This window comes from Passer montanus, unplaced genomic scaffold (genome assembly GCF_014805655.1).
Source record: "Passer montanus isolate IOZ18808 unplaced genomic scaffold, ASM1480565v1 scaffold226, whole genome shotgun sequence".
Taxonomy (NCBI): domain Eukaryota; kingdom Metazoa; phylum Chordata; class Aves; order Passeriformes; family Passeridae; genus Passer; species Passer montanus.
In genome coordinates this window covers 108190-134849 of record NW_024366882.1, presented here as the reverse complement: position 1 = coordinate 134849, position 26660 = coordinate 108190, and the positions used below count along the sequence as shown (strand labels likewise).

At 45.9% G+C, this 26660-nt stretch overlaps 1 protein-coding gene across 1 annotated transcript in view; it reads right to left on the bottom strand.

The window, feature by feature from the left end:
• Positions 1-13251: 13251 nt before the first annotated feature.
• The window catches only part of MB21D2 (Mab-21 domain containing 2), a 59596-nt gene continuing 46187 nt past the window's right edge, over positions 13252-26660 (bottom strand). The window contains exon 2 of the mRNA XM_039710229.1: positions 13252-16913. Coding sequence (XP_039566163.1) covers positions 15649-16913 — 1265 coding nt within the window. The 3' untranslated portion in view covers positions 13252-15648. The remainder of the gene's footprint in view (positions 16914-26660) is intronic.

The following is a 26660-nucleotide window of genomic DNA, read 5'->3' as shown; positions in this document are numbered from 1 at the left end:
GTTCCCAGGCACCGCGGGCTCCCGAGGCCCAGGCCCCTGCTCCCCCCGGGCTCCCTCAGCCCCGCTCGCTCCCTCAGCCCCGCTAGCTCCCGCGGCCCTTGCGCCGCCGCCCTCTCCCGGCGGGATGGGGAATTCCCGGAGCCCGCGGCAGCTCCGCGCCAGCGAGCATCGGCCTCGCTTCAACAGCCCTCGAGATGCCGCGGGGCTGCACAGGACGAGACAGGGCTGATACCTCTCCCAGTACTGTAAATGGGTATTGGCGTTTCTCAAATGCCTTTCCGATAAATCACATCTAGGCACCGTGGTAAAAGCCCAGTGTGGATTGTGACACTTGGCTGTGCGTGGCTCTGCTCCAAGCACACCCATTATCCCAAATCCTAAGGTACAATTATCCCCGAGTAAGACTCTTGCTTAGCTACTAGAGCCAGTTTCATTAAGTTCATAGAAAAAGTTACCTCTTTATTTTCCATTCAGCAATTCTTATTCCCATGTGCACATGTTTAGGTGGCTCTCACAATAATTCATTTCTGGCTGGGGGAGCTAAATGAACTGGGTACCAGTTCCTCTGTAGGACCTGGAGCACCAGGTGTCAGGAACCTAAATCCCTGCCTTTTGGCCCAAATTCAGTTCTAAGCACAAAGCCCCCCTTTTCAGGCACGACTACCAACACATGCCCAGGCAGTCTCTTTCCCAACCCACAGCAGGAGAGCCTTTACCAGAGATGGGATCAGGACATTGATCACTTCACCCAGCTCTCCTGTAGCAGTAGGCAAGGAGTCCTGCCTCATCTGTCCCTCTTACTGGACTGGGTCATTCTCTTTACCATCCCAATTCTTTAAACTGGCATCACATAACAGCTTCCTCACACATGCACTTTGTGAGAATTAAAAGAATGCAAATGCAGGAATCTCTGTAGTACTTGATAAACGACTACCAACACATGCCCAGGCAGTCTCTTTCCCAACCCACAGCAGGAGAACCTTTACCAGAGATGGGATCAGGACATTGATCACTTCACCCAGCTCTCCTGTAGCAGTAGGCAAGGAGTCCTGCCTCATCTGTCCTTCTTACTGGACTGGGTCATTCTCTTTACCATCCCAATTCTTTAAACTGGCATCACATAACAGCTTCCTCACACATGCACTTTGTGAGAATTAAAAGAATGCAAATGCAGGAATCTCTGTAGTACTTGATAACCGACTTCTCACAAACTGTGAGAAACACCAGGAGGCTCCCATTGCATTACCAGTGACAACAGAGCACAACAACACACATTTATTTATTTATTTAAATGCATTACAGATATTGTCACAAACAAGGAGTTCCAACTGCTACAGATGTACGAGGGGGCAATCACCCATTATTTCTGCCTGATCCTGGCCTTGCAATCCCCATCCTGATTAAATTACTGAGGGCAGGATTATCAGCAGGATAATCAGATGCAGTGTCTAATCTGGATAACCCAGCATTACTGGGCCTCACAACACAGGATTTCACTGACCAGCCAGCCAGGGCATTCCAGAGCATTACATCTCATTTTCACCACTTAAAGGATTCAGACACCCTAGAGACTTGTGCAGAGGGGAAAGCTAAGGAACATAATCACAATTTCAGTCAAATGCAGTAGTATTTGAATAACTGCTGTGTTTCCAAGAACTCACAGAACCTGCACAACCAGGATTTTAAGAGCAATCACTCATCCGAACAACTTACTGTATATTTACAGGCTTCAGAATCTACACCTTTGGGTTTTCAATAAAGCCTCAAGTTCTCAACCCATCTGTTAGGAGCAGCTACATGCAGCTTCATCTGCTTCAAAGCAAGAGCATTGCCCAAATAGCTTTTTTTGGTCTGGATATTTCCCTTGACCCTCCTCCAGGCTTCCCATTTCCTTGGCTTTAGCCTTGCCAAATAACAGATGTGTAGGCAGCCATGAAACCTCCCGAGAGGGAGATCTCGAGGATAGGGACAAGTCCTGGAAATAAGAATTGTCTTATACTTGGAGCATTTCAAAATCACAATTGTCAAAATTTCTTGCTTATTGCCAGCATGTAATTGCTCCCCCCCAGTCTGGCTTTCCCTCAGCCAAGACTTTTCTCCCCATGGTTCTACAAGTTTCTCAATCTGGAACAGAAGGCAGGACCTCAGTGTTGTTCTGAATAAAAGATCCAGCTTTGGGAATCTGAACTTGCTTAGCTCTCATCACACAGCAAGCAGGGCTTTTGTTCAGTAACAAAATGGCCTGGATAGAGCACAAAGACAGAAAGCAAACCTGATCTTTCACCTAGTCCTCCATTGTTCACAGACAGCATGAGAGGGTATTTTAAAATCTCTTCTGATGATCTGCACAGCCTGAACTCCTGTTCTGCTCAAAACATGAAACACTCAGAGGCTTTCATCACCTTATCAAAGTCCCTAGTGGCCCCTGCCTGCCCTCCTAGGAAGAGTTTGATCTCCTTTTAGGAAGGGGATAAAGCTGTCCTTGAGCAAAGCTGCTTTTCAGTGAAGTATTGTGCTGGTTTTGTGAGAACATCAGACACCTCCAGGTGTCCCTCAGACATGTATCCCTCAATAGCTGCAGCTCTGATTTTTTCTAAGCAGCTCACAGAAAGTAGACTGTAGGCATCTGACTTGTGTTTGAAGGGCACATTAGAAACGTGCTTCATGGAAGAGATGTCTAGATTACATTTCTGATGCTGCATAACTGTGTGCGTCCATCTTATCTCCAATTACAAGGGCAAATAGGAAAAAAGGTCTGGGAAGGAAGAAGTTGAGCTGAGAACAAATGAAAACATTGCTGGCTGCCTTCAGTTCACACTCACTGCCAAAAGCAAGGTCATGCAATACTATCTCCCTGCATTGTTAAAAATCTCAAAGGTAAGAGGGTACTATTATTTCAAGAATAAAAATGGCTGCATGAAATAACCTTTATCTCCTGTGAGGGATGATGACTTTTTACCCGGGATAACCACATCCTCCAGCAATTACAAGATCTAGAGAATCACTGCTGGTTTAGCTCATCTCCACACAGAAATCAACAGCCCTCATTCACTAAGCATCAGGGATAGGAAACAGAACAGCAACTGGCTGAGTCAGACACCAAGAAGGGAGCACATTTATGGTGACAATGTTCATCATGCACTTATAGCCACCATGAAAACAAAAGTGGATAAAGAAACACCCTTCCCATTCGGTTTTCACATTCAACCAGAGGCTGGAATACAGGAAAGACAAATTCCCATTCTACCACCTGTAATGGAAAATAGTAGGTAAACACAGTGGTTGGAGCCTCAGAAGAGGGAGAGCAGAGGCAAAAGAAGGTAGTGGCTTTTCTTTTCATGACTCTATGATTAAAATTCTGAAATTGAGAACTCTGACTTCTGCCCATTTCCACTGATGTACTACTCAGGCTATGCAGAGAGCAACAACAATGAACCTACCACCTGGCTGAGAGATCTGCCTGAAATTCTGACGTCAAGGCCAGCAGAATGAGTCTCTCCAGCACGTGGTGGATTTGCTTTTTTGGAGTTCTGTTTGAATTTTTAACAAGTCACCCATAGGGAAGCTGTCCCTTGGCTCCACACCCTCAAGATAAGTCACATGAGGGTTTCACTAAGAAATGAGGCAGCAGCTGCTCTCATCTCCATGTCTAGAACCAGCTGAGCTAGACAGTATAACCAGGCCCCTTAGCTATGCTCACAGGCAAGGAGCTGTAACAGGACAAGAACTGTGGGCTAAACAACACTTCTCCAGAACAGGACTTTGCTTTCCCCGGCCATTGTTTTCTTTCTTTAAGAAAGGTAGAGAAATACGGTAGTTTAGAATGGTGAGGAATTACAGCCTTTAAAATACAACAAGCCAAAATCAGGCTGTATTGCCCAGTTTCTGCTTTTAAAGATCTGAAGAATTCCAGGAGTAAGGGCTCTGAAAATACAGCCTGAAAAACTTGTGCATTGCCATTAAAGTGTACACCTGTGCTCTGCTGAGGACTCTCACACTGCCTGGGTCAGTGAAGTCATTCCTGCAAGTGTCTCAGGCAGGGGTAATCCTAGGTCAACCTGCAGGCAGCACACTCCTCAGGTAAGGGAATAGCCAAGCTACTGAATTTACTTGATCAAGAGCTCTTAGGCCCCAGCTGGGCAAACTCTGGGCTTCACAGCAGGCACTCTGCAAGGCAAACAGCCCCTCAGCCCAAGCAGCTCCAGAGCAGAAACAGGGCTCACAGACACCTGTACCCAACCTCATGAGTGAGCCCTGGAGCACAAAGCACATGGACCTCAACACTTTGCAGGCTCCCTCACCTCACACTGCCAACAAATGCACCTTCACAGCAATTTGAAACATAAGCCAAGGGAGCATTTCACCTTCTCTCCGTGACACCTCACAAGGATTTACGACCATGTACAAGCACCTGCTAATGTCCAACTTACTAGTGATAGCAGCAAACAAAGCTGACTGTGTGCCAGGATGTGCCCTTTCTTTCCAGTCTGACCACAGAATTCCCCACCAGGGAAGTCTGCAGGCTGAGCAGTGGTACCACACAGGGAACCAACAGCTTCAGCCAACTCAAGCCCAGCGAGCTTTCCAAGGCTTCTTGCCTTCAAGATCAAACAACTCCCTCCTGCTCAGCTCTTCCAAACCAGACTCCTCCAGAGACCACACCTGCAAGGCAGTCACCAGTATCTTCTTGTTATGTTTCCTTGATCCTTTCCTATGAAAGAGCAGGCAACAGGACAGTTGCTACTTCAAATTCCCAGAGCTGTCTAGGCACCCCAGCTCCTGGCACACACAAGCAAACCCTGGCCTTTCATCTCACTCAGCTCACAAGATTGCTCACAGCTTTGCTATAATCTCTAGATAAGAGGAAATGGAGAAGGAAGAAAGACAAGCACATACTTCCATCAAAATGAGAATTCACCTTTTCCACCATTTTGCAGCTCAAGATCTATCCCCTTTATGAGCTCAGGGGCCAGACTCAGGACACAGAGCTGCTTTTGACACTGTGTACAGATTCACACTAGTAATACACAAAAGCTCACTTACTTCCCCATCCATCGCTGACCTTCCTCTGACTGCAGCCCCCAGCCAGATACCTTCAGAGCACAGAGACCTCTCCCTGCAGGGTCTTCCCAAGGCCCCCCTTTCCTCCTTTATAGCCTTGCTAATTCTGCTAGTGCCCCTCACCTGCGCTGTTGCTGTGTCCAGCCTTGCTGAGCAATCTGTTCTCTGTGCTGGGACCAGCTCCAGCTGGGAAGGATGAACCTTCCCAGGCACAGCCATGGCCAGGTGTGCCACAAAGGTCAGGGCTGCCCGGCAGAAAGAAATAAGAAAACTAAGGGATTTTCTTTTCTCCTTCTAATCTGCTTTGCCGTGTGTGACAGAGGGAGAAGGAGGTCACTACTGCAATTGCACCAGCTTACAGATGGAATAAAATGGTGATCCCAAACCCTCAGGGCCTGCCTGCCTAAATGTGCATGAGCACATTCCAGATCCAGCCACTCCTGAGGGCATGCAGCTCCAGCTAAGCTGATGTGAGCAGCCAGGTCCGGCTCCAGGCTGAGGGGCTGGTTGGTGGCAATGCTGGGTGCAGCCTGGGGGGCTTAGGGGCTGCACAGGAGGATGTAACAGCCATGCACTCGTTCTGCCTGAGCCCAGTCATGGACATGTACCTGCTTTGGTCAGAATCAAGACAAGAACTGGAAGGCACTAAGCAGATGAGGGGGCAGAGCCCAGTGAATTGTGTCCTGATGGGCTTGGAGATAGCCCAGGAGAGTTCATCTGCCCTGGAGTGTGTGAGCAACACATATTTGTCCCAAAAAAAGAGGTGCTCTTTTCTTCATTTTGGCTGCTCTTACCTTCTGCAGATTCAGAAACTCTCTCTTTTTTTTCTCCCATAAGATACACAAGCCACAAAAAATAGGGGAAATATTGGGAATTATTTAGGAAATAGAGGAGTCAATCCTGTTTCTTTGCTTGTTTCAGCAGGTGTGCTCTCTGGTGAGAGGAAGGGTTTGCATAAGGAACATTAAAGCTGCACTTAACAGTTTCAGCTGCTGCATTTTCACTATCGATTGGCACCATTCAAGCCCAGCTTTAATGCCTGACAGCAGACATAAGCTATGAGGCAGCTATGTCCCTACTGGGAGCAATGATATATTATCACTCTCTTTAAATGAACCTGGAGAAGTACTATATATATTTAACAGAAAATCCTGTCTCTAACTGACTGCAAAGGAATTTCAGGGGTTGCAGAAGTGCAAACCAACATAGCCTCTCTGTGACTAGATTGAAAATCATGTACTAAAAGTGAGTTATGCATACAGGAGATTATTTTACAAACACATTCATTAATTCATGTTGCTATTCTGTCCTCATGCCCCTCTCTTCATCTTTTGAACTCAGGCTGGCAAATGTGGACATTTGCTGCAGTACTGCATGTAAAATTGACAACAGCAGATATCTTCCCCATCCTCACCCTGACCTCAAAATAATGCCTTTTCCTGCCAGATGTGTGAAGGGACAAGACTGTGTGCAGATGAAACAAGAAGGTTTTGTTCAGTAAGGACTGGGAGGCTGCAGTTCTGCTGTGAGATATTTCCTAGCTTTGCTAGCAGAGTGGATGTTTCCCATCTGTTGCCAGATGAAGTTGTGAGATACCTGAGCTGGCTCTAAAAGAGCTCTTCCCAGAAATGGGAGCTGCTTGTGGTCTCATTGGTGCCATGGAAGGAGAGAGCAGGTCACTCCAGGGCTGCTTTTCCTGGGAGAGCTGGGCTGGTCCCCTGTGGGGCTGTGCTGTTCAGCTGCTCAGAGTCCCCAGGAGAAGAGCCAGACGCTGTCTCCAAGCCCAGCACGGAGGGCTGGGAGGGGAGGCAGACACAGCCCATCTCCTCCTGGCTGTCAGCGGCTCTTGCTCCCAGGCAGAGCTCCTTGGGCTCACAGGGTGCCTTGTTGAGAGCAGTTCTCAGTGAGGCAGTGGTAACTATTGAAGGAGAAATGGCATTTGGATCTTAAGGACTTTTTGCAGTCAGGTCAGAGGAGTACATGTGGTTACACTGGGCCCAGACAGCCCCTAGGGTGAGTCATTATATCACAAGTGTTTGAGGGACCAGGTCTGTGCCCACAAGCACCAGCAGTGCTGGAGGGTGTGACTCAGATGTTTAAATGCCTCACTGGTCCCTTAGACCTCAGATCTGTTTATGCAAATAAACACACACATTGACTCAGTTCTTTGTGACAAATAAATCCCACCCCCAGACATAAACCATGGCAATTCATAAGCCCTCAGCTTTGTGCTAAGATACATTCCATGCTTCAAGGCAGGTGCAGCTGCACTGCTGCAGTTATTCATGCCTGAAAGGAAAGGTGAGCAGTCAACAGGATTTGGGACAGCTGTGAGCCACAGAGACACAACACTCCCAACCTACTGACTGCTCTGCTGGGCTGAACCCAGAGCCCAGCACAGGGACGGGTGCCTGTAGCTGCCCCCAACACCTGCAGACCACACCTGAGACCTCTCCTGCGTGAAGGAATGGAGGGGCAGGAAAGGCAAGCCAGGTAGGAGCTGGGCTGCAAACATCATGCAGATCTCCTGGCACATTGTATGGGAGTTACTGAACATGCCTCATCCTCACACTATTGCACTACACTGACTTCCTTTTGATTTGAGAGAAAATTATCAAGGTAAGAAACACTTTGCTGTTCAGGAGAAGTTTTAATACACTGATACTGCAAGAAATTGGAAGACTAAGAGTTCAATACACACACAAACCATAGCTGTGCTTGGTGCTCAGTGGAGCAGTCACACAAGGGTTTGTGTTTGTCTCCAAAACTGCATCCTTCCAAAGTTATCACTGCTGTGTTGCCAGAGCACAACAAAGTAAGGTTCCTTGTGAGGTGGCAGCTGGCAGGAAATCCAAGCCTACCACAACATTAAAACTGATCATGTGAAGCTCCTTTTCACTCTTGCTTCTGCTCTGTGGAAGGGCTGGGTACAGTGTACTGCGTCTTAGGTGTTTTGAGGTTTTTTTCCCTGCCTTCTTTCTCTTGAGCTATTATTCAGAAATGGCTTTGAAACTGAAGCACTGACTGTATTCAACCGTTTCACAATGAATCACAGTACTGCAATCACAGGTGCCAGTGTGCAGGTACTGCTCCCACCCCCTGCAGCCTCACTCCACCCCTCCACACAGCCACACTGCTGAGTTTCCACCTGCTCAATGAGCTGGGAGGTAACAGGCAGGAGGCTTTGCTCAGTTTCCTCCATATTTGGCTTTTCCTTGGGAAAGCATGATTTCTGTGCGTGCTGGACCAGAATGCCCTGGCAGCTTGGGCAGCTCTGTGTATCAGAACAACAACCAGTGCCTCTGAATTATTTACTCCAACTCACATGAACTTGCATTTCTCTTCCTTTTCTGCCCAGTCACTGTGGTGTGTGCTGCTCCATGAGTAAGCTGGAGAGACAGATGACACAGACGATGAAGTCACACGAGGTGATTATAACAAAATATGACAAGGCATTTATGCAGCTCCATTCAGCAGCATTTAATTTAATTTCATTTCATTAGAGTTCATTACTGTGTAGCAGAACACCGCTGAAGAGTTTATTTAAAGATGGAGAGAGGAACGGGGCAGGCTGGGTGCAGTGGCAAAACAGAGCAGAGGAAACAGTTAAGACATATTTCTTTCCATTCCTGCTGCTGCACTGGGTTTCACATTCTGCCTTCAGTGGGTTTTGATGTGAAAAGAGCCACACCTTGGGGAAAGAAAAACTGAGGAACTGGTTTTGTGCTACTAACCCGGTAACACAGGCCTTGGTGGACTTAGTCCCAGTGGGCTGGACAGCAGTGTTCCATTTCCAGAATCTCCTTTAACTGGTGGGCTTGTGTTCTTTCCTAGAAACCTTCTGTAATGATTTCCCACCATTGCTCCATCCATTTTAACCAGTACCAGAGATGATGTTAGTGCAACTAGCTCAAGAATTCCACAAGGTAACATCTCTATGTATCCACAGCAGGCCAGGGGTTAAGTACAACACTTGCCAATCCCAGTTTTGCCACCACTGACGGTTTCGATGTGAAAAGAGCCATGCCTTGGGGAAAGAAAAACTGAGGAACTGGTTTTGTGCTACTAACCCGGTAACATAGGCCTTGGTGGACTTAGTCCCAGTGGGCTGGACAGCAGTGTTCCATTTCCAGAATCTCCTTTAACTGGTGGGCTTGTGTTCTTTCCTAGAAACCTTCTGTAATGATTTCCCACCATTGCTCCATCCATTTTAACCAGTACCAGAGATGATGTTAGTGCAACTAGCTCAAGAATTCCACAAGGTAACATCTCTACGTACCCACAGCAGGCCAGGGGTTAAGTACAACACTTGCCAATCCCAGTTTTGCCACTGATTAACAAAATAATCTAATTAATTAGAGCACTGAGGAGCACTGTGCACCTCAAGCAAGACCAGGCAGGAACCATTAGCAAATCAAGGAAACCTCTTGGAGAAGCTCAGTGAAGTTGCAGCTTTGATTTTTTTCATTACAGCTCTTTTGCCTGTTACAGGGTGTTAAAAAGTGTTGGTCTGGAGGTGGACCAGACGAGCTCTGGAGCCTAAACATGAACACCACCAGAGACAGTTCTGGTCTCCATCCCTCAGATGGCAGAAGGCAGGAGAGCCCCAGCAGCTGTGGCAGCTAAATGACACACATAAGCTCTGAGACACAAGGGTGCCTCTGTGGTGGCACAAGTCATGGAGACTGCTCCTGGTCACTGCACAAGTCACGGTGCTGGAAAGGTTAGACTTTGCAGTGGCCTCCCTGCAGGAAGGATTATCTTCTCTGTGGTCTTTAGGTCAGACAAGTGGAGTTATCTCTCCATGAGTCAGCTGTAGGGAACCTGGCCTGCCATCATCAGTGTACACAGACCCGGCCTGTACCCTTCAAACACAACCAAAGTCCATCCTGAGAGCAGACCTCAGTCAGGAGCAACTTACCCTGCAAGGGATGCTGAAGGTTGAAGGCTGGTTTGCACAGAAACACCTTGGCATTCATTCTGTGCTCAGCTGCAGCCTGCAAATGTGGCAATTCATATACTGTGTGCGTAAGCCTTGGCACACAGGAGGCAGGGGAAGGACACAATAGGTCACCAGCCCTTCATGAAAAATGCCCATTCCTTTCTTTGCAGAGTGCTGAACAAATCATAAAACCCTCTCCTGTCCTGTCAATGTCATGGCAGGGTGTAAGCAATGGAGACCTGGAGACAAAGCCATTAATGAGTGAAGTGCCTGACGTCCCAGGCCACAGCTGTGATTTGTACCCACTGACGTGGCCAAAAGCAGCTCATCTCTCTCCACCTCCCCAAAATAAAGCTAAAACAAAGGAGTCAGATGGGTTGAGAATCAGGGAGAAAAGTGGCTTTTTGGTCTCAATTTTCACTTTGCACTGGAGCTTGCTTGACTTCAGAATCATATACCATGTCTTCTGTGTGCTTAGCAAGACCTCAGTCATGTTTTTCATATTGATATTTCTAACACACAAAAACTGAGGGAAAGACAGGGCTGAGTCAGTTTGAAGAGAGCCTGATGCCCCTGATATGCACCCACATCTCTGCCTGGTGAATCAGGCTGTCTGGAGACTGAATGAGAGTGTGTTCCTCTACCACAGAAGGCCAGAAAGATAAAAATAACCCCCAAAAGCCTACATTCAGCCTGGAAGCACAGTGCTGAGCCAGGGACAATGATAATAGGAAAACACAATAGTTCCTCAGAGCAGTCCTAAAATAATAGATTATAAATGGCAAAAGGGGAGGAGAAGGGAGTGAGGGCTATTTTATCACTATTCTAAAAGCATTCAGAGGAATTAAATTTGGATTCACTTGACAGTTCTCGAAAGCCAAAATGTGCTAAATATAATGCTGAATGTCCCTAAACCCAAAACATGTCAGCAAGAGTCCCTTGGCCAGGGTGTTCTTTTTCCCTCCTCCCCTGGTTTAGCCTTTGCCCCATGATGGTTATTTGCCTTTCTGGAGAGCTTAATCAGGAGCTATTAGAGACAGTGCTCTCTAAGCTGTATAATGTTAAAAGTCCATTAGCTCACCCCAAGCAAGGCTGGCAGGAGGGAGATGATGTACTTGCTGAAGTTGAACAAGCTATTTGCATGCTGAATACTTCTAATCACTGAGCAATGCCAGGAGAATGTGAACATTACCCTCAGCTGCCCAGCAACATTTCGAACACACTCACTTTAATACAAGACAAAGTGGCAAAATGCATCCAGCACTGAACCCACAAAAAGGGAGAGATGGATGTTTTTAAGCAATTCTATGCATGGACTATGCACACCTTTTAAAAAAAAATTTATAAGAAATAATAATTAGCAAAATCTATCTTTCTTTCCCTCTGCCACAGTCACTTGTGCTGTGCATGGCCACTTGTATTATGCATGGGTTAAGAAAATATGATAAATGTCTGCTCACTTTTGGTCTGACCACAATCAGCTTTTATCCAGCAAAGTACACATGCTTTGTTTTAAGCATATTTTCAAGTCTCCCAATGGAATTTATTGTGACTGTCACCTTTCAATGCCTGTTTCAGCCAATTTTTAGCAGACACAAGTCTTCTCACAGCTCTCCATGGGGGGAACCAAGCAGTGGAGGGCACAGAGCTCAGGTGTCCAGGCCAGAACCACCACAGCTGCCAAAAGAAGGCTGCTCTCCACTGGAACAAGGCAATCAAGGAAAGTCCAAGAATCTAGATCAAAATTAGTGTTATCTGTCACAATGACAACAGAGAAAACAGACTTGTAAAAACCAGCTCTTTCAGAGGTTTTTGAGGACTGGCTTCTATTTTGGGCAGTGCATGATTAAAGTCCTGCAAAGACTGCAAAGAGTGACTCTGAGGCCCAAGTGTAGTTTTCTGGTTAGAGCACCAACATTTCTTCAGGCTAAAGTATTGCAATATGTGCAGAATCCACTTTATCACAGCCAGACAAGAGTGACTGAGGCTTCACACAACTGGTCTGAAGGAGCAGAGACTGCAGGCTGACACAAAACTCTTGGTCTCTTGTTTCCTTCTGCCTTCAAAGGAGTTCTCCCAACATACCACAGAGGGTAACTCCCATTAGCTGGTGGTTCTGTCACCTTGCAGCAGCCCAGATGTCCCTCTGAAGAAGTGACAGATTTTTCAGCATCTCCCAGAACTTACAACAACTGGAAGCAGTCAAATTAGCTGCTCCGCCCACTGTCCTACTGGAGAGAAACCCTACGGAAAGAGCAAAGGCAAAGGACCAAGAGTAGCACCAGAGCCAAGATGCCCAAGGAGGATCACAATGGGAGGTGGAAATGCAGCCTCTGAAGGGCACTTTTTCTTCCTCCCCACCTTTCTGATGCCTCAAAGCCAGACCCTCTTGGCTGGGACTCCCTCCCTTTTAACCCTGTAGGAGTCAGTAACCCACACACCCACAAAGGATCTATCCTACAAGCCACCAGCCCCTCACAAACTGTCCCAGTCCTTTTGCAACATCACTCAGGACAGGGAGAAGTCAGCAGAAAGGTGGCTAATGGACCAAAGGAAAGAAAAAAGAAATCTTATCTGCCATAGCAGTGGGTGCAGAACTGAAGCTCCCATGGAGACACTGGCTCACAGCACTGACTTGTTTTCTCTTGACATCAGCAGGGAAGATGCCTACATTGCTAGTTTAAAGCAAATTCCCTCTTAGTGTCTGTCAGATTGGCCAAGTCTCTAACCCCATGGGGCTGAGTGCTCTAAAATGCTTGTGTGAATGACTTTCAAGAACTCCCTAATAGGAAAAGCACCATGGTTTCCTTGAAACTTGCAGAGAGAAGTCAAGAGTAAAAGGTCATTGGTATCTAAACCCACTGACTACTTTGAAATCCCACACAGAGACTTCTGCACTTCACAAGTCTGTGCCAGCATATACTCAAAGGCAAGAGGGGACAATAGAAAAGGAAGAAAATAGTCTTTTGTATTCTCTAATATACAAAACACTTGTCACCTCTGGGCTGGCAGCTTGCTTCATTAAGTTAACTATAGTACATGGAGAGGAGCAAATACTAGACAGATACAAACCTACTGCAGATTATGATTCTGTCTCCTGGGAAGACAGATGTTCCAGGTGGAGGATATAACATTCTCACAAACCTACCTGGAAAACTGCTTTTCGGTCCAGTAAAATGTCAAGCCTCCACTCCCCCACAAAAACAAAAAACAACCCAACACACAGAATGCAGGAAGAACAAGGTGGATACTTTTCAAAATGTTTTTTTAATTAAAACCAAAAAAGGAGCACACACCAGAGCTTGACATGGGCTAGTCAAACTGCTGGTCACCAGGACATTGAACTGGCATGAGGAAGGCTGTGTTTCTGCATATCTCAGGAGCACTGGCACAGACAATGGGTCTCCTGGGAGAGTACTCTGCCTGCCAGGCTACTGCTGCTTTGTGCTGAGCAGATTTCTCACGTAGTGATGGGAAACTTCATCCTGCAGCCCAGACTCTTCTTTCAACAAACAGAAGTCCCAGAGACTGGGGAAGAAAACATTTCAACAAATCTGCATTTTCCACGCACTTCTGGAGAGGATTCCCTGTTGTTTCTCCTGCCTCCCCCAGGCAGGTTTCACAGGTTTATATGGAAACTCATCTTTGGCAATAGCCACATGGGTAGGACCTGGCTCTGCTTCGGCTGAAGCCAACCCGTGTCCTTCCCCAGACCAAACTGCAGCTGCACGGGGCTCACATCAAGAGCCAATTGTGCTTTAAGGTTAAATCCTCATCCACTCCATCAGGCCAGCAACTTCTGAGAGCTTCTTGTAAGTGTGTACCGGTAAATTCAGGTAAATGTGAACATCTTGGCTATAGCAATGGGGTGAAGTTTTTAATTAAGCCCAAGAGATGGATGAGCTAAAGGTTTAAGACATGACTTGGGCACCAGATCAGGTATTGAAACCTCCCTGCCATCTAATAAAGCAGTTGCCAAAGCTGTTGGTGTGCTGCTCCACCAGCCTGGTTTCTTTACCACAAAGGCTGGACTGAAAAAGTGACACATTTTTCATACACAATTTTTATCAGTTAGGATTTACTAGATATGCACCTCATTTGTCTGTCAAATATTTAAAAAATACTTCAACCTGCTCTAATAATCACATTTTAACACATGCATCAAGTTTGGATCAGAACAGCGTCTCTGGGATAATCAGTAAGCCCAAATTGCTGATTTAAGGCCTAAATATCAGTCACTGGCCAGCCAGCCACAATAAGTCACTCTATCCTTGAACTCTTGGAATTATTTTTGGCTCAGACTAACCCTTGTTACCATACATCTTACCCTACACACAGAAGAAAAGTGTATGTGTTTTTCAAGGCTACTGTTGCACCACAAGTTTACATACAAACACAACTTTTGCAAACATGAGACCAGAGTAAGATCTCCCATGTCCCAGGGTGAGTCAGAAAGTTCTCAGGAGTCCAGGGAATGGTAACTGCCAGAAAGGATCAGGCCTAATACATGCATTTGAGAAGCAAGGTAGCTCCTTTGCTGGAGGTCTGGCTGATTCACTGTGCACATACCACTGCTTTAGCATTACATCCTTATCTAATGGTAAACCTGTTTCAACAACATGCAATACATATTAATGCAATATGCACTGCAACACACAATACGCATCCAAAGAAATATGCCAATGCAAAACTCTGACTGCTCACACATAGCCGGGCTAACAAGGAAGTCTTTTACAAAAGACAATCAAGAAATCACCTGAAACCATGAGACCAGAGGGGTCTCAAGCAATCAGCAATATTGAGACCTAATAACAGATGCTAATTCATGAAAGAAACACAAACAGTGGGACTGAGGTAATGGCAGAGATTTCATTAGTGCAATTACATTTAAAATGGTATGTTCTTTAATAGAATTTAAATAAGGCTTTGAATAATTACGCACACTAAAACTAACATTCCATAACCTTATTCCGCATGGAAAAGCAGCAGAAACAACCCTCTGGACTGTACAAGGTCCAATTAATGAACAATTACATTCAAAAAGTAGATCAAAACAGAAACAACTCTTTCCCCAAAAAGCTGCATCATCATCTTTAAAGTCGGCTTTCTCCCCTGTATCAGAAATGTGAAGAACAGATGAACTGGGCTTCAGCCCAGTAGATTTGGCCTTGTCAGATTACCAGTAGTGCTTTCCAACCCAGCCTCTCCTCATTTCTTTAGGGTGATGGAAGCTCATGGAAAAAGAAGTAAATTTCTGAAGCAATGGAAGGCGAGTTGTCTCTTTCTCCCGGCCCAACAATGTACATAAATTATGGAAGCTTGGAAAAACCCCTACGTTACACTGTGGCTTGTGTTTACGATGCATGTCCTCCTTTAGAAACTACTCACAGACAGTGGGGCAGGGTGAGTGGAAAAAAAAAAAAAAGCAGCATATGAAATAGTAATATACTGTTCCAAAATCTGCACTGTCCTGCAGAAACAGGATTTATAATTTGTTCAGATTGTTCTCAATAGATCCAATCTATGCTGGATATGTAAAAACCAAGAGACTAAGTCATCAAGGAAAACCAAATTAAAAAACCTGCACGCTGCAAGAGTTTTAAAAACCAAAACAAATAAAAATCCCAAGAAACGCTGACGAAAGCTCAGAAAAATTTATCATCAATTCTGAAGTGGGGCCTTGTGACATCATCTGGATTAATGAAGACAGAGATGGACTTTCCGGGGTTCTCAGTCACTAGCTGTTGCAACTTTTTGGCTAACCGGTCGTCAGGCTGGTTGGGGTCCCCTCCATCAGACTGTGGGGAGGGGATGCTGGTGGTGCTGCCCCGCCGCTGCAGCTCCAGGGTGAGCCTGTTGGCTGCCTTGACGTGTTCGATGGCAGTTCGGAGGTGCTCGGCAGGGTCGGAGCGCACCGAGGACAGCTTCCGCGCGTGGAGCATGACGGTGTCTTCCGAGAGGTGCTCCAGCATGTTGCACTGCGGGATGAAGTAGTTAGGGCACATCTTGTTGACCAAGCAGTGCTGGAGATCATCAATGAGACCCAGGAGGAAATGGGCTGCGTAATCCTCCTGGGCCAGGTAGCTGGCTGGCAGCCTGTCACAAGCCCACAGCATCATGCTCCGCAGGTGATATGGACTAATGGCTTTGGGGCGGGACAGCAGTTTGATGATGATGGCTTTGCAGGCCTGGTAGGCTTGCATGAGGCTGCTGGAGATGCACTTTTTCAGCTGCACTTCACTCCTGGCAAATGACAGCCTCCATTCATTGTCCTTCTTCCCCTTGTAGGAACATGCAGGCACTAAGTAAAACCCACTTATGACTTCCTCCTCCGTGATCTTCCCATCCCAGAAGTGGTTCTCCATCAGCCAGCTCTGTGCCACAGCTGGCCAGCCTTTGAAGGACACCACAGGGACAATGTCATACAGCATCCGGCTGCTGCCCACTCCCAAAATAATGGATATGATAGTCCCATTCTTTTCTACCTTCTCCACCTTTGGCATCCCTCGCTGGGGCTTTTTCTGGATCTCAGAGAGCACAATACTAATAGACTCATAGAACCAGTCCGCAACTTTTGTTGGGGAGAAGAAGTAGTTGGTAGCTCCATTGATATGGTCCACGATGGTGCAGCAGTCCTTCCATTTGCTGATGGTTCCTTCGTCGAAGAGGCGCAGGCTCAGCCAGGAATGGCACAGGGCCGAGTGGCGCATGTCCAGCGTCACCGGCTGGTTGCGGTCGTGCAGCTTCAGCGCGGGCACCAGCAGCGTGAAGTCCATGTCGTAGTCTGTGCCCCGGGCATAAACATTCAGCTCATCGAGGTCAATGTCCACCACACCTTCCCGCACGCCGCCCGACAGCAGCAGGTACTCGTTGGCTACAGGCAGCTTCTGGTCGAGTTTCTGAACCATGCCTGAAAAAGAGAGAAAGAAAGTCCTTTCAAAGAAGGCAAACAGATCCAGGGTCCAACCAGGATTAAAACCCATTCCATGCCCAGCAGGAAAAAAAAAGCAACCAGAGGTATCTATAACTTTTGGTGTGGCAAAAATATACATCAGGCCCAGCACTCAGACAGCCTTTGGTCTCATCTGAGTCAGGGCAGGGCCTTCCCTGCATTCCTGGGAATGTGTGAAGTCCATCCTAAACATCACATTTCAAGCAATGGAAAAAAGCAGCAGCCTGTGGTGAAACACAACGAAGCTACTTTCCAGAACTAGATGTAACTTTTTAAAAACCTTCTAAACTGGTTTTTCACCATATTGACATTCATTTCCAGAGTATCCAAATGCCTCACCAGCACTCCATAGAGAAAAGAGAATATTAATTGACTCGCTGTTCTTATTTTCTCTCCGTATAGAAAAAAGCTGGACCAGCATCAGGGAGCTGGTTTGTTCATGAGTGAATGAATAGCTACAAATGTTAGTTCAAGCAGGTCTGATTTTACAATCTGCTTTACATTTACTGAAGGCAACATGAACAAAAGAAATGCATCCTTTTCTTATGGGCGAATGGAGCAGGTTAAATGATCAGGCAATTAGAGAAGCCAGCTCTGAAATTGGCTCTTCAAGCTGCAATGACATAAAATATCTGATCAGCTCCCCAGAACACAGACATGAAGACAGATTTTTACTTTCAGCACCAAAACCAGACACGACATTCACTCTGCAGTGCCCGTACCAGTTGTACAAAGGCAGCTTTTCACCGGGAATTCTATAAATACACCCCACTATACTGCGTTCATAGAACATGAACAGCACACTGAGGCTCTACACAGAAGCTGAGATATTAGCACCTCATTCACTGTTCAAATTAGGCTTAAAATTGAGCTCTGCACTTCAACTGCTCTGCAGTCTGCTCCTGCTTTCTGGGCTGATTCACTGCTGGTGTTCCTCTTGTGGTTAAACGCTTTTGGTTGTTTCCCAGCCTCAATTCAGCCGCCACACCTCAGCCATGAGGGAACATTCAGGCCAGTGGCTCTGAATGGAGATGCTAAAGCAGTTAGAAGCACTGCAAAAGGGATAGATTTTATTCCTTACATGTACAAATGCACTAGTTTCTGCTGGCACGCATTTCTGACTCCAGCTTTTGAAAGGCAATATGGTTTGCTTACATCAAGAATGGTCAAATGGACAACTTTCATTAAAAGGAAGCCAGTCATAGAGAGACAGGAGTGGGAAAAACTAGCCAGAGGCATAACAGAGTGAGCCAGAAAGCTGCCAGTCACTCTGTCAGCCCAGAAATCACAGGCAGACACATCAAGAATGTGAAACACAAATGATCAGCACTACAGTCTGAGCACCCATCCTGTCATAGTCCCAGTGACTGCAGAGCCTTTCCTGAGGTAATGCATCCCTGTAGGATCAAAGACACTGCCTGCACTGAGTGGCACTGCAGTGCTTTCAGACACACTCACCTGTCCTTCCCTGCATGCTAGGACAGCAACAAGGAAACCCTACCTGCATGCATATAGGTAAGCCATGACCAGAGCCAAATCTAAAGCTCTGTGGACACTGATTCCTTGGGAAAGCCAAGGATATTGTAGGAAGAGGCCTCTGTGTGAAGCGGAATGCATTTTGGGGAAATATTCAGTGTACCTGAAAGCCTCCATGTGAAATTCCTTGTTAAACACACTTTACCTGTTTAATTCCTTCCAAGAGCATTGGACCCAGTCCATTTTGCTGCACTGAGCTGGGATGATTTTCCTGCCAGGAAGGCAAGGACATAAACCCTTCCATTTCATGCAGCTCCAGGGGCTGCAATAGAAGGAAATAGCTCTAAAGGAGTGCTAAGAAACTCCTCCTGCTAAATCCTGAGCTAATCCCATTCTGCGATCTTGCCGCACGCTGCCCTGTTCATCCTCAAAGGGTAATAACTAAGAAAAGCTTCTGTCAACCTCAAAAACATTTTCTGAGGCTTAGACACACAGTGAGCTGTTCCCCTGATCTGTGGAGCGGCAAAGTCTTGCACAGGCTTCTCTATCCCAGAGGCCAAATAAGTAGCAGTCACTCTTTTGCTGTACCCAGAAGGGGTTTTCTAATGGATACCTCATTTGATGTGACTTCTGCAGACACCACTGACACACTGCCTCTGAATCCTGTCCTTGAACCAGTGCAAGCTAGTGCTTTACACCTCTGTTGGAAGTTGAGTCCAATACCCACAAAGTAGAGTCTGGCTCAATCACATCATAGGGACAGGAAACAATTTTTTTTCCTCCTAAAGATTAATGTACTACTGGCCCTTACTGTGGGGAAGCACAGCTATTCATGATATGAAAGGTTTGGATGGCCCATCCTGCCTCTACACTCACCCAAAGTTTTCCACTCAGGACAGTTTTCTGCAGCACCTGCCATGCAGATCTGCAGATACTCCTGAGACAGGCAGACAAAATGTAATTATCCTACAGAAGAAAATGTTCAAACCTATATGACTCAATAAAGGATGCATTTTTCTAAATATTTTTAAACTTAAAGGATGGAAAATGCTTGGCAGTAGGCCTTTTGCACCAAAACTTCCATCCCAGAGCCTTCTAATAGAAAATCAGATTTTTTCCAAAGAAATTCTCCACTACCAAATCTGCTGTTGGATCAGTTGCTCTCCTTGGCCTGAAGAGCTCCTTTGTCCTTACATGGGAGCAATAGAGTTGATAGTCTAATCCCATTCAACCAGCAGCAAGTGGGACTCAAGCCTTGCCTCCTGTCCACTGAGTCATTTGATTTTCCCTCTCCAGAGCTCTAGACCTACCAGCAGAAGAGAAATATGGAAAAATAGTAAGGAAATGGTTACAGGAAATGATCTAATATATCATCAATATCTTTCTACCTGGCTGGCTGCAGTTTAAATTCAAACCCTTGAGCTCTGCTTGGCACAGAATTTCCCCTTCAAGTCTTGAACCAGCAGCATCTGCAGCTCTGCCACAGAACAAGAGAAGGAAATTTTGCTAAATGATCACAGCAGCATTGCTGATCCAACTGAAGTGGTGGAGCAGGGAGTTGAGATAAGGTCCCCTTGAGGAAAGTATATTTAGAATAGTCATAGAGTGCTCTATAAATAGTTGAGCTGGCCAAATTCAGGATTACCTAAGGCTTTAGGGGTTTGCAATGTCTTCAAACTGCCCCCCTTGCCCACATATCTATTTGAAATGTGAAGGGATTTCAAGGAATCCCATGGGCCAGCACTGTGTGGCACACACCACCCTGTCACAAAGCTCTCACCCCAAGCTTCTGCAGCCCATGAATGTACAACAGAAGTAGGCACTCCAGTTCAGCAAGCATGTAAGTGCAAATACAACAAAAAATACCAAGACTGGTACTCAACCCCAGCACTTAATAGCATCAGTGGACAGTTTGAGCTCTGTTCTTTTCATCTCAGTCCCAGGACCACCTGGGAGGAGGAGGCAATAGGGGTTACAGAAATACTAATGAAATTTATAGAAGATCTGTGGAGTTGTCTGTAAAGACAAAACCAGAATTTGTAGGGTCAAACATACAAAACAAATTTTAGCTGAAGGAGCAGTTCTCATGGTATCAAAGTAGGTTCACTGATACATAAGAAGCCTCTTGCTGCTACCAGGCAAGACACATAATTTTCAGTAGTACCTTGTGTGACACTGAAAACCTTGTTTGGCAAAGCTAAGTGAGAGACTGGTGTACAGTTACCATTTCTTTCTAAAGCACCCTAAAAGAATTCTGTTTTTCTAGACATGTAACTAATTTAAAATCTTCCCAAGTTATTAAATTTGTCATTCTAACAGGTAAGTATGCTTGCAAGCATGAGAAAGGCAAGGATTGTAAGAATCAGGAGCACCACCTGTAGGCCAGGCTTGCTGGTTGGTTTACTAAACATGAATTCAGAGGAACACAGGTAACCAAGTGAGTTCTACCAACAGAACATTGTTCCTTTGTTGTTTCTTCAGTGTCAGGAAAAAAAGAATTTATTTCTACTTCAAGCACTATAATACAAAGAGAATAAAAACAGAGAAAAGAGATTTTACTTTATGTAACACCTACATTTGGGACACATCCTTGAATGAACTGTGACTCTGATGCAGATGACACAGAGATTATTCTTCCCATTAAAAACAAAAAAAGGAATGCAAAGATGCTCTCCAACCATAACAGAATTTCAAATGAACAGATTTCATGACCACTGCAGTGTGTGCTGGGATCCACTGCTATTTCATTACTAGCTTTGCGTAAATAAGGAGGAACACACAAATTTGTCTTTGAAGAAACTGATCACAAGAAAAACACGATGTAAAAACTTATTTCTAACATATGCATTTCCTAATTTTGGGTTCCTTCTTGAAGTCTTTCTTCCTGACACTTTAGATATGCAACCATTTCACCAAAAGGAAACATGGCAAAGCAAGATGCAGTTCTGTTTGCCTAACTTGGTCTCATGAAACTGAATGGGGTGATGTTCAGGGCAGTCACTGAATTCAGGGAGGCTGCTGCTGCACGGGAACTAGAGAGAGGTCAAAGGAGCAGTGGGGGGCTCAGAGAGGTTCCACAGAGGAGAATCAGCAGCACCTTGCACACAGAAGAAGCCTATCACAGGAATTTTTCTGGGAGCTAAGCCAGACCAAGGTACTAAATGGTGTATCCCTGGCAGCCTAGGGAGAAGATCTACAGAAGGGATCTTCCTTATATATGTGATCTATTCTGTAGGGAAAACTAAGGACCACTCACCTATCCTACTGCCTCCCTCTTTTCCACTACTGCTTAATCCTTCCACAGGACCCAGCATGCATAGTCAAGGCTCTCGATTTTTCCTCAGAGGTTCATCCTTTTTGATGCATTACCTAGAGAATGCCTTTTTCCTTCTATATGAAATCATCACCATCCTGTAAGTCCAAGACCTAAGGAAGTCTGACTTCCTGGATGATCAGACAGTGGCTGCTCAAAAGCAAGGCTTCTGCAGAGGTCTCCCAGCTATGCCTGAGCTGTGTGTGCTGGATTTCAGAGGCTTCTTTAAGACAGGATGAGAGGCCGCTCTGATGCATCTGGACTGCGCAGATTCTTCTGTTTCCCTTGGTAATTGCAATTCTATTTATGAGCAGCACAAGTTTTTGTTACGCAGGAGAACTGGAAGAGTCAGCTCTTTAGGGGAGTCTTCAGTTACAAAGCACATTTTGAGAGGACTGTTGGCGGAAGCAGGCAGGGGGTGGGAGAAGAGTGGGGAGACTGAACCATGTGATACCAGTTTAGTCAAATATGGGATGCAAGCGAAGGAAGCTGCTCCTTGCAGACTGATACATCAGTGTCCTACTGATTCTGCTCCTTTTAGAAATCTTGTGACATGGTGACAGAACACACTGCAGGGAGACAGCACCCCCTTGTAAAATAAATCAGCTTCTTTCTCCAAAGTCTTCTTTAAAAACAATCTTAAAAGTAGTGTCCCAGTTTTTTTCCATTTTTCTTGTGTCCTGGTGGAAGCCACCCACCTTGCCAAAATCCTGTTTGGCAATGGAAAGGGGTGTTTCATGGTGCAAGCAGGGGAAAAAAAAATGAAAAAGCAAGAAAGAATCCAGATTCAAAGGGTGAGCCTCTACAGTGAAGAGTGGTCCTGTCACAAACATCTAAACCCACTCTGGCACCAAAACCAGCAGCAGTGTTCCTGTAGTGATCTGCCTGGCTAAACCAGTCAGGGCTCACCAGAACAGCAGAACCAGATTGCTCCCAGAGCTGGAACCAGCATTTTCAAAGGGAGCCCCTGCATTGCTGTGCACCTCTACTCTGGGCAGGAAGAGTTTGAGAGTCAGTTCCAAACTGATGCTGGGATGTGTGTTGCAGAATATCAGGTTCATTCCAGTCAAGGTTAGCCACATGCTCGTGTTTGGTTTCAAGTTTAAAAAAAAAAAAAAAAAAGAAGCAAAGAAAAGTAAGAAAGAGCCCAGATTCAAAGGGTGAGCCTCTACAGTGAAGAGTGGTCCTGTCACAAACATCTAAACCCACTCTGGCACCAAAACCAGCAGCAGTGTTCCTGTAGTGATCTGCCTGGCTAAACCAGTCAGGGCTCACCAGAACAGCAGAACCAGATTGCTCCCAGAGCTGGAACCAGCATTTTCAAAGGGAGCCCCTGCATTGCTGTGCACCTCTACTCTGGGCAGGAAGAGTTTGAGAGTCAGTTCCAAACTGATGCTGGGATACCAGCATGCCAGTCTGCTTATTCAAGAGTCTTATCTCCAGAGTCATATTAGCCAAACTAATAGGAGTGATGAAAGGTGAAAGCCTACATGGAATATGAAGTGCAAGTCAAAGAGGTGCTCTAGGGTCTGAAAAATGTGGGTGATGAGGTCTGGGAGCAGCTGACAAGCAGAACAGAAGGAACAGGGGACAGAGAGGAGAGCTATAAGAACAAGTTGCTGCTACACCCCAGTTAACACTGCACACTGTCCATACGGTGTCCATATTTTCAAATGTGCTAAGACATGAAATTCCCTTTGGAAATGGCACAAGATGCCATCTCTCCTGGAACTGCAATGCCAGATACAAAATATGCCAGGGGACAGATTGTTTTAACAGTTCCACCCACTGGGACTGAGAGTGCACATTTGGCAAGGGCTACACAGGGTCTAGATGGGCCATTTCTGCTCACACCCCTACAGAGCACTGCTAAATATCCAGCAAGATGTTACCCTGGGGGAGACTCACCAGGATTCCTCTCTTGGATCTGATTACAAGGTAACAGCAGTGGGCACAAACCAGGTTGAGCATCTTGAGTGCAAACACGCAGCTTGCAGGAGAGGCTGTTCTGCCCTTGTTTTTCCTAGTTCCTTCCTTGTTACTGAGACCCTCACGAGAGCCCAAAAACCTCAGAGTGGTACATGACATGTCCACCTACTGTAGCACCCTGGCTCAGGCAGCTGCTGCTGAGGGCTTTCAGAAGAGCATTAAGAGCAAGGAAAGCACAGCATAACAATTTTCCCACTGCAATCTCCAAGCATTCTCTGGCTTTGCTATTTCCCAACCCAGAGGCAGCATTTGCAGCTTTGTCTTTAATAGCACTGACAGACTTATCTGCCTGGAATGTCTCTCATTGCTTTGTAAATCAGTTATATTTTTGTTATAGTCAGTGCCTTGCAGCACCGTGTTTCACAAAACACATGTGTCAAAAGAACTTCCTTTTGCTATCTTGCTAGGAAATGAAGAAAATCACCTAACCATGGCACCTCCCATGGATCACTGAAGATCTTACACAGCTTCATCAGTCATCTTTCTTCTACATTGAAAAGGACAACTTATTTAAATTTTGTTTAGCTGACTGTCCTTATCTGCAATTGTGTGGGCCCTGGTATTACTACCCTCAAGTGAAATGAGATGGTCAACACTGCATGGCACATGAAAAGGTGACTTCTGGGTGAATGCCTTCACAGTCCTCTGGGAAATACCTCAGCAGCCTTGCTTGCTAAATTAGCCCCACTTCTTTGCAGGTTTGCTCAGTGTAATGGAGTCCTCCTCCCCAGAATTTAATTTCACCTTCAGGATGCTCCCCTTGCAAAAGCCAACACCAACCCCATCACTTTACAAGGGGTGTTGCTGACACTGCAAAAGAACTGTGGAAGTAGGACAGGGTAAGGTTTTGGAGGCTGCACAGGGGAACAAAGTCCTCAGCCTCCCTCAGGCTCTCATCCCAATCTGAAGAGTCAGCGCCAGGTGCCTCTCACAGAAAACACGTGGCAGCTCTCCACTGATGAGCAAAGCCATTCCCTTCCAGAGCTGGGAACACATTCTCCTCACTCCAGTCAGCCACAGGGGCACAAGTACATATCGGGCACAACTTGACTCCAAGGTTGCAAAAGCACTTTGGGCTCCTCTGGGCTGGTTTTGTGTTCTCAGTTACTGTCTGGTATCTTTTTCCCATCTTGAAAGGGCTAAGTTGCCACTCCACTTTATGTTCTGGTGCACAGAGGAATGCCACCACAACCTCACATCCTCTATAAAACATAAGAGCCTCCACAGTAAATGCACTTTGAGCTGTTCTACCAAGATTCCTGCTTACAGCTATCCAACACACCAGAAATTCTCTCCCCAGCTGCTAAATTACCAGCTTGCTTTCTTTCCCTTTAGTACTTGTTTTCTACAAAGATAAGTCACAGCCAAGACAAATCACAGCATCATTCCTTATGAACTGGGCCTGAGCTAACACTGCCCATCCTCAGGGCCTGCCTTTTCTGTAATAACAGCTCTACCTTGCTGCAGAGCAGCAGGAGATTTATCCTTGACTCAATTCTTCACTTAATCATCCAGAAAAGCTAAGCTTACATGTGAAGTACACATGGTGACTAAAAGCCGTCAGGGAGTTGATGAATAACCACAACTGTAATTCATGTCCTTGATTTTCCCTGAAAATCCACCAAACTTGGCTCCTGGGGTCAATGACACAATCAGAATGGCATCTCTTTCAATTGCTTTAATTCTCTTAATCTACCAATAATGAAATCAACCTAGGTTTATACAATGGAACAGGTCAGAAAAAGAGGGCAACTGTAATTCATGTCCTTGATTTTCCCTGAAAATCCACCAAACTTGGCTCCTGGGGTCAATAATCAGAATGGCATCCCTTTCAATTGCTTTCATTCTCTTATTCTACCAATAATGAAATCTACTTAGGTTTATACAATGGAATAGGTCAGAAAAAGAGCAAATGAAGGATGATTCCAGGAAACCAGCCAAACACCAAAAGAGTGCTGGAAATCCTGAGTTCTCTGAATATAGAAGGAAAGCAGGTGTCTTCAGAAACCTTTCTGAAGCATGTAGTGGAGAAAATTCCATGAACTGAATTTTCTCTCCAGCCCTTAGAATTCACTGGACTCCATCTGTACAGACCTGATCTGGCCCCTTTGACAAACCTGGTATCCAAACACTGGGAGAAGACAAGACAGAGAGGCCAAATATGGCTGAGAAAACCAATGCCAGAAGCACAATGTAATTTTTCTCTGTCCTGCATGTGAGCATGGATTGGACTAGCAAAACAAGGCAGATCCTTGTCAGAAAGTGCTGAAATCAAAAAGGCTTAAACAATACAGCTGTGACTGAGCTCATGAAGCTAGGGAGCAAGCATTCCTGTAGTATTAACCAACTCCCCACCCACCACTGAGAACATGGCCAAAGCCATGTGAAGCTGGATCAAGTCACCCATAGGAGACACTTTAGCAAAAGCCCCATGTGCAGCATCAGCTGTATGTATGCTGGTTGGCTTTGACATTCATGCAAAATTCCTCTTCATCCACATCACCAGAAGCTGATACAGGCCAAATTTGTTGTTAGCAGCAAACAGAGCAGCTCTCCTGAAGTGATTGGAAATGTCAAGAGCATTTCTCCTCGCTTTCTATGGGAGAGAGACAGAGGAAAACCTAAGCCCTCCAAGCTTGCCTGTCCATGTCCCATTGCTCCTACCATCCTGCTCCAGCTTCATCTTGCAGAGGTCATATTTGACAGCACACAAAAGCCAGAAGAAGTTTCTAACCAAAATCTCAGGTTTTACAGCCATTTTTTTGCAGCTGAGCACTGTCATCTCTCAAAGAGCACAGCAGGAAGCACTGTGTGGATCTGATCTCCATCAAGCACCAAGCCCACAGCCCCAGCAGCTGTCAAGGATCTCTTATCCCTGCAGCACAGGCAGTGGCCAGGAAGCATGGAACTGAATAATTAGAGTAAAA